Source organism: Monopterus albus, unplaced genomic scaffold (assembly GCF_001952655.1).
Source record: "Monopterus albus unplaced genomic scaffold, M_albus_1.0 scaffold147.1, whole genome shotgun sequence".
Taxonomy (NCBI): domain Eukaryota; kingdom Metazoa; phylum Chordata; class Actinopteri; order Synbranchiformes; family Synbranchidae; genus Monopterus; species Monopterus albus.
Genome location: NW_018128027.1, coordinates 132875 through 141804, shown reverse-complemented (window position 1 = coordinate 141804; position 8930 = coordinate 132875). Strand labels below are relative to the sequence as shown.

General features: G+C 40.4%; 1 protein-coding gene across 7 annotated transcripts in view; it reads left to right on the top strand.

The window, feature by feature from the left end:
- Positions 1 to 8930, top strand: part of rbks (ribokinase) — a 65478-nt gene that overhangs the window by 49245 nt on the left and 7303 nt on the right. For all 7 annotated transcript variants that reach the window (XM_020614525.1, XM_020614528.1, XM_020614523.1 and 4 more), the window contains one exon: positions 6495 to 6683. In XM_020614525.1, coding sequence (XP_020470181.1) covers positions 6495 to 6683 — 189 coding nt within the window. The remainder of the gene's footprint in view (positions 1 to 6494; positions 6684 to 8930) is intronic.

Genomic DNA, 8930 nt, shown 5'->3' with positions numbered 1-8930 from the left:
TTCCATGTCCCCAGGGCTAGTCTCCGTGTCCAGAGATCGGGTCGTTGGGGCCCCTGCCTTTGACTGCTGCCCAATCGACTGTGCACCAGCCCCTTACGGATCCTCCTGCAGGTGGTGGGCCCACGGGAGGACCTCCCCACGTCGCTCGTTCGGGCTAAGCCCCGCCGGGCCCCGTGAGGGGAGGCCCGGCCACCAGGCACTTGCATTTGAGCCCCGACCCCGGGCCTGGCTCCAGGGTGGGGCCCCGGCTGCGCCATGCCGAGCGACATCACGGTCCTTGGTTAGATTCTATTCATAAAGGGCTTTGCAATGTCACTGATTGGTTTTCTGAAGAGTGCTTTTAAAGCTCAAGTCTGGCCATCACCATATTGATAGAGCTTCACTCTGCCTTCTACATCTAATCCAAAAATGGACAAAGAGGCAGAGCTTGTTAAACAGCAAGTGGCCAGTCACATACTGTATTTGACCCTCACAATATGATTCCTTGACCATGAAAACCTACCTCTAGCATTTGGCATCACACTAATATCATTAATAGTTTGAAAGTTATTCAATAAAATTTATATTTCAGTAATGATGATTTTCTTCAGGATCTAGCTCAGTAACTGTTCAAGATTGGTTGAACTTGTTGACCCTCTACTGAATCAGCAGAGATTCAGCTGCAGTTTGGCCTAAGTTGCAAGTCTGTAGTATTATTTGAGTTTTATATGAGTTTTCTGTGAGCCTGAGAAATCTGAACATTCTAGATCACCACATCTGAAATATTACATGGATCCAGATCAGACTTTGGTGTGTGGTTGATCTTGTGCGGATGTTATTTTGCAACTTTTGTCCAAGCATTGTAGGCTTTGTGTATGGAGTTAGAAGCAGAAATGGTGAAATTGGCCCTATCTCACATCCTTTAAAAATGTTTTGTATCCAGATGATGATCCAGATCAGCAACAGAATCTCATGGACTGTTTTGTGGGCCACACTTTACCTCTCTAAAAAATGTCATCAAAATTTATTCATTACTTTTTTAATTAATCAATAAATGCTAGTAAAAATATAACCTCCTTGGTTGAGTTAGTTATTGAATCACTGATTTATACAAGGTTTAAATTTTAAATTGTGTGTAATTTTGCTGCTCTGTTAGAAATTAACCCAATTCTTTTGTTGGAAGCGCGAGAAGTGAAGACAGGAGAGGACTGTTTAAAATCAACAGAAAGTTTACTCAAAGTCTGGGCACAGTGAAGTCATTACGGCGCTGGGATCAGAGCGACAGCGCTCCCGCAGGAGATCCATTATCTGAACCATGAATTATGTTTTAACAATACATTTATCTTCTTGGGCTGCTCCGCCCTGGACAGAGGTACTATACTCAACACTTCGTAATCCTATTGGTCATTTGGCATGAGTAGGTTAACTCCTGCCTGTTTAAATGTGATCAAAACCAGGTGTGTGTGTTGTGATGTGATTTTCCAGGCAGCAACTGAACAATGGGTCATCTGCGCTGTAGAATCCATATCTGTGTAATCCTATTACAGGACAAAGCAGGACCTCATGAATACAAACACTATGTCTACACAGAAGTTAAAGTAGTCAATTTCTACTTCAGCATCACTTGACTCTCATCAATACAATTGGAAGATATATATGCAAGGAAAATAAATGTATTAAAGTAACCAAAGCTCAGTAGTTCTGGACAATCATCAATACAGTTTTAACATGTATAAGCAAGGAAAGTAAAGGTATGAAAAGTAAAAGACAATGAAGAACTGAAAAGTAACTAAAGGTTATAAAGTAACTAGAGCCTATAAGAATCAAATCTTACAGCTCACAGTCTAAATGTTGTTCCTGTAAAATGATAAAAATGTTTTTTATGGGTACATTTGTTTATAAATTGCTGTAAACATTATATTTTAAATATGACTTTGTACTGTATGACTGGATGTTTTCTTGTTACAGTGCTCTCTTGAACTCTAAAATGAGTTTAATTTCTCTCTAAAGCTCTTAATGTTCATAGCTGTGTACGTTAAGACCTGGAGATCTTTTAAATCTAATAATATTGTAATGGAAATTCACATTGTTTGTACTGGTGATTCAGCCAGTGTCAAATTAGAAATGTTTTAACTACCATTCATGTCACATGAGAAACATTATTCCCCTGCCCACCTTCCTGCTCATTGTATGATTTATTGCTAATAAAGACCTGGCAAAATGCATAATTCGTGAATGTATGCCAGGACTGTATGGCAATGTAAAACCTTGTGATCAAGACACAGAAAACAAATGAGAAAAAATTAGTAAAAATACTCATGTAAAACAAAGTTACTCATTTCAGGTACAAAATCTACATACTGCTTTTTTTTTCAAATGTAAACACTGTGTAAAGCTAAAGTTACAAACACCCTGTCAACAAAACATAATCATACACGTTGCTGTAACAGCAGCACATTATTTCCACCTTTTAGCTGTATGCCTTAGACATGCCTTAGGGGTGGCTGTGGCTCACGAGGTAGGGCAGTCATCTCCTGACCAGCAAGTTGGTGGTTTGACTCCTGGTCTCCCCGCATGCCTAAGTGTCCCTGAGCAAGACACTGAACCCCGAATTGCTCCCTGCGGCTTGACTAGCGCCGTTGTGTGGCAGCCTGTTGTCATCGGTGTGTGAATGTTGTGTGTGAATGGGTGAATGGTGTATCATCTCCTGTAAAGCACTTTGGCCAGTGCAACACACTGTGGGAAAATGCGCTATATAAATACAGTACATTTACATTCTTGCAACTACACCTACCATGTCAACAACATTATGCTACATATGCTTTAAAAAAGAGGTGCCCACTTGTGTGTGTGATAAGCACACACATCCACAGACAGTGAGAGAGACAAAATTCTCATGTTGAATACAGGGGGAAGTAGGTTGATTCCTTACCCTGTTGTGAAGCTGATGACTAACAAAACAGCTCTTTTTCTGTTTTGGCATCCAACAGCACCAGGGTGGCTGCGGACTCTAAAAGCACTGATACACTGGGTGGTTTATTTTTGAACTGTCCAAGGTCATTGTTCACCCTGACAGATTACAATAGCAGGGATTGGGGGCAGGGATGAGATCCTGAGACCCCTATTCAACAGTAGCGTCAGCCATGCCTTGATCCTCCCATTTGGTGTTATACTGTCATGGGTATACATTCTGTACAGGCGTTTGTGTGTGGTCTCACTGCACTGTGTTGAGGCTGAGGGGTAAGGGAGGATGATAGGGGAGCTTAAAGATGACAAAGTGCACGCACTCTTTGATCCGCAGCCCACATGCTGCGCTAAAGTGCTTTATACTGAGGGGCATTAACTTTCATGTCCACCTGAGGACCTCACATGCTAAAATGGATCCACATTTCTCATACACAGATCTAAGAGGCAACTCAAACACACTTTCAGAGGAGCATGATAGAGGCATAAAGAAACAAGAAATGTGTTGTCATTTTTTTGTGCTTGCGTTTGGTTTTGGTTTTGTTTTTTTTTATGTTTACATCTTTAGAGCAGGGTAATTTTAGACCTGTAATTGCAGCGGAAAATTAAAAGGGGGAAGTCCACCCTGAGATAGAATTTTCCATATGCTTCATGTCTTTCACTTCATTAGGAATACACTTAAAATCCCTTTAATTTCTATTAGGCACTATTAGGATTTTTTAACACTTAAGGTTTTCAAACACATTGTGTTGTGAACAAAATGAAGTCCTTTGAAAGGTATTTTAAAAATTCTTTTGATTGAACTAAGATGTATAAAATGTACTGTCAGGTCCACTCAGTGCGACCTGCCTCTCTTCTGCCTTTCTCTCTCCTGCTCGCTCTTTTTGCGGGATCAGCGCCTCAGCTATGTCACATGTTGTAATCAGTGACTTGTGGGTTGCCGCGCACAGCTGGGGCGCATCACTGTAATCACCCTCCTACCTTATTTATACCTCTGGCGGACGCTCCGCCATCGCCGGAGCATTAACTACTGTAACGTGCATACCCTGTAACAGCCTTTTAGTCGTGGTATGTATTTATACGTCATTTTGTTTTCCACGCTGACAGTCCCTGTGCTGTGGATCACATTTTGTACGTTGGTTATATGTTTTGTGTTATACATCTTAAGACGTCCACGCTGACATTTCCTGTGCTGTGGATCTCTTTATGTTTTTCCCATTAGGTTAGCTAGACGTTCTTTTTGGTATCCACGCTGACAGTTCCTGTGCTGTGGATTTCCTTTTTCGGTAGCTAATCCTCCTGGGTAGTTTTTTTTTCACCTGTCCGTCCTCATCCTCAGTCTCCTGTTTTTTTCCGTTAGCCTGTTCACTCCCCTGGTCATCCTGTTCTCCCTAGCCGTATTTGCTCAGCCCCGGTTGTATGTGTTCCTCGACTCTGTTCCTTTTTTTGTGTTTCCCACCATTAAAACCACCTGTTTTACTAGCACCTGGGTCAGCAATCTTGAGTCCTGTCTCAGTTCTCCCTCACCCTCCTGGTGAGGGGGACTAAACCATAACATGTACAACATAAGTAATAAATATATGCATGTTTTGGTGCAATACAGGAATAAAAATAATTATGTAAAACTGAGACGTGAGCAACAAGAAAACACGAATGTAAATTCAGTGGCCATGTCAGTTCACAGTTAGACATGGAAGATGAAGCAAAAAGTAATACATTACCTGAAGCAAAAGCAGATGTTCTGCCACATACCAACACTGTGTATAGAGCTGTGTTTAGTATTCTGTATGTGGAGGTGCATAAAAGTTGACGCAAGTAGGTCAGAGAGGGAGACCGTGGTCAGATAGTAAGTATAATACAGCACAGTATTTTGTAGTTGCATTAGGTCATTTTTCAGATGCGTCAGTTTGCAGAATTCTGCTTTGCTCCTCAGATTGACCTCCAACATCTCACAGAGCACAAACAGTGAAAACATAGAGCCTGACTTTACATTACAGTAAATCCTATATTCATAAAAGACAAAATGGTGATGGTCAGTGCACTTTATCGGTTTACCTTTTATGTTCTGTATGTGCCTCAAAGTTTGCTTCTATTCAAGACACCAGCCCTTAAAATATTTACATCACTTGTAAGTTGACTGATCTAAAATAGAACAACTGGACTGATATAGTAATGCAAAAAAGCATATAACAGTGAATGGCAATTTACACTATTGTCTGAATACATTGCAACATTTTGATCAGAATTGGAAGCAGAGATATTGTATTTCCTTTTCTTTCCCTTTACACTATTAAAAAATACACAGTACAGTGGTGAAGTATTTAGAAATGATGTTGTAATGCTGCTCACCAGGGAAATGCTAAAATAAGGAGCAATACTTGCTAACACTAATTGCATTAATCTGGTGTTAAGTTAATTCACTGGTCTGTAGTAATAGACATTGTAATAGTGCTAATAGCTTTCTGTGTTCTTAAGGCTTGGCATGTATTTTGCTCTTTGTATATACAGACAGGATTTTAGGATGAGCACACAGGCTTAGGTCAGCGGATTGGCAGTTTAGAACATTGAAACTTTGACCAAATCTGAATCAAGTGTAGAAATCAAGTCTAACAACTAATAAATCACTAACAATTAACAGCAAATAATGTCAGTCACTTAGTAAACATGGGCATGAATAGTAAAAATATTTAAACCTATTTACTGAAACTGTGTGATATTTAATCTTACAGAAATTGTTCTCACATAAATGTCCCTGTACATAAATTCTGCATCAAAATACGGAAATGGTTATTTGTCCAAAAGTATTCTCCACATCGTCAGTCATGCTTACAATGAACTCCCCATTGAATTGTCTTTAAGAGAATATTATAATAGCCTACTTATGGAGGGCGCCATGTCCTGTGGAGGCAACTGTAGTGGTTCTGAGTTTTTCAAACATCCGCTGGAGAGTCTTGCTCTGTCACTGCTTAGTCAGTGTGCAGCCAGCCAGATGAAGCAGCGTAGTCAGAGGATCTAATCTTTGAAAATGTTTGACCTGCAGACAACTGATGGATCCGGTGCATCAGATGAAATGTTTTTTATGAGTCTGTGTATAATGAATTGCTGACTCGTATGCAAACTGATAACACAAACAGCTTACTATTAAGTGAGCAATAGACTGGTAATTGACTTCTAATTAAGCATCCTATGACAATAAATGGCTGTGGGTTGCTAAACTGTGTGTTAAAGGGGAAAAACAATCTTTTTGATTTGATTTTGCTAAAGGCAAAAACTCGTTGTTTTGATTGCGTGGTACTGGAGTTTTGCTGTGGTAAAATTCCAGTTCCTTGTTTATCCTCCCAGTGTCCCAGACCATTGCTGGTTTTGCGCTATCTTTCATTTTAATTCCAAACCTCTGATTAAATTGGCTCCCTGACCCAGAAAAGAAAAAAAACTGGTTTATAAGAAAATGTCACAGAAATAATGTCTTACATCAGATGATATGGTTGTTTCAAGGAAGAGTGTGTATATGTGTCTCAGCTTTGCTTCCTTTGGGCTGTCTGTCCATACAGGCTGAGCTGCTGACTGGTTCGTCAGTAGCTAACATTGAGGAAGCACATTGGGCTTGTCAGGAGCTGCTGAAGCGAGGCTGTACAACAGTCATCATCACTCTGGGATCCCAAGGCTGTGTGGTGCTCAAGGAACAGGGGTCTACCCCAAAACATGTTCCAACTAATGCGGTCACGGCAGTGGACACTACAGTAAGCATGACACATAAACTGTATATGTGTTTATATAATCTGGTAATAATTTTAGTTTATGAAATGATGGGAAAAGCCCATCACTGTCTCCTAAAACACTAGGTGATGTTTTTGTACTTTGCTGATTTGGTCCTACCAACATCCCAAAGCCAAAGATTTAAATTTGTAGTAATATAAACCATCAGCAAATCAACATATTTCAGAAGCTTGAACCAGAGAATGTTTAGCATGTTTAGATGTCCAACCTGTTCCTATCCTAGGCTAAAAAATACTTTTTGTGTCGTACCTCTGGCACCTGTGGGAGATGCACAGGGCTCAAGCTTTCTTTCAGTCCCTGCTGTAGGACTATATTTCTGCAAGTACCACTGTTTCTTGCAACAGTCAGTTTTTAGCAGTGGGATGTGGTGAAAAGGATGACGACACTCATGATATTACCAAAAAGGAAATGTGTTTTAAATGGAAATGTATGTACTCTAGCCCACTCCTCCATGTAAGACAGACACTGGAAAGAATTTCTTTAAAAATATTTACAGCAACAACACAGGAAAGAACCTCATTTTTACATGATCCACACTGTTCCATTACAAGGCACTGTCACGCATATCATTCATCCAACACAGGCGAGTGAACTCCTCGTACTCTGAGGTCTAGTGGAGGTACAGATCTGTCTTTTGCTCAAGTGGAACTGTTTAAGATCACTGGGGATGTGGTGACCACCAACTGTTCCTCTCCCTGATTCTAATCTTTGAAAGAAGCCAGCCTTGCTTGAGTCATTTCACACCAGCTTCTGTGGCTTGTTTTTGTCACAGCGGCCTCCGGTAGACATTTGTGTTTCCTGCTTCAAAGAGTCTTGTGGGGCCTGTATTCTACCGACCAAATACGTCATCACACAGAGGTGTTAATCACCTATTTGTTTTTACCAGATTTGATTAAAGCTTTGTAACTGTTGGTGTAATGGGTTCTTTTACTCAATAGTCCCCCTAGGGAACTTTTATTGTGCAATAATTTCCAAAAGATGATCATCGTGCAGTATAGTAAAAACAGAAGTGTAGCAATTACAAACACAGTTAGAAATGAAACATCAGATATTGTGAAAGAGGAAAAAGGAAAGGAAGGCAGTGAGAAGTGTGTGTGTGTGTGTGTGTAACAGAGTAAAGAACAAGAGTGTGCTGTGGTGTGTTTTCAGACACTCGCTTTCTTGAACAGTGTGTGTGTGACCCCCCCCCGCCAGGGGAACTTAACTCACCCCTAATGACTCACCTCCTGGACCTGCATCAGTCACCAGAAAGCTGTGGTTGAGCCTGCTGCATGTCCCCCTACTTGGACACACACACACTCTCTCTCTCTCTCTCACCCCACTCTTTCTGTTCTTTGATGGGCCCATAAATTCAGGACTGTTTAATTCTTTTGGACATCATAATCCCTCTTCCAGTAAAGCCATTTCTTTTAACAGAGAAAGAGAAGAACAACAGGTTGTTAACAAGTTTGTTATTCTCTGAGCCTGTTCTGGTAACACATGGCTCTAAGTTGTGATTACCTATTCTATTATTACTGCTTCAGTTGTGTTGCTATTGTTTTTCCTCTATCTCACTCTACTAGCAGTGACAGAAATGAAAAATTCTCTCAAAAAGTGTAACTCTCCGCTTTCATTAGCATTAGACTGAATTAAAGCCGTATTTTCGGCTGTGATTCTTCTATATCAACACAGTGAGTCAGTTGCGGTTTCTCACAATTTTCACTATTTTGCTACTGTTCAGCCGGGTGCTGCAGGTGGCAGGAGCTTCTGTTCATCGGAACAAACATGCAGTCCACCTGGATGTATTGTGTCTGACCTGTTCCAAGTGGAATACCTCAAATTTATTTTAATAGCTTGGTTAATGAAGTACCAGTATGACTTCTGAATCATTTAGCTGTCACCTGACTGTAACCATTTCATCATCTGCTCATCCTGCAACTGTCTGAATACCAGATTTCACATGGGGCAAGCAATTACAGTGGTGTGAAAAAGTGTTTGCCCCCTTACTGATTTCTTATCTTTTTGCATGTTTGTCACACTGTAATGTTTCAGATCGTCAAACAAATTTATATATTAGTCAAAGATAACACAAGTAAACACATCATGCAGTTTTTAAATGAAGGTTTTTATTATTAAGGGAAAACAAAATCCAAAACTATAGAGCCCTGTGTGAACAAGTGTTTGCCCCCCTGTCAAAACACTGGTTTATCGCACCTGAGTTCAATTTCTCT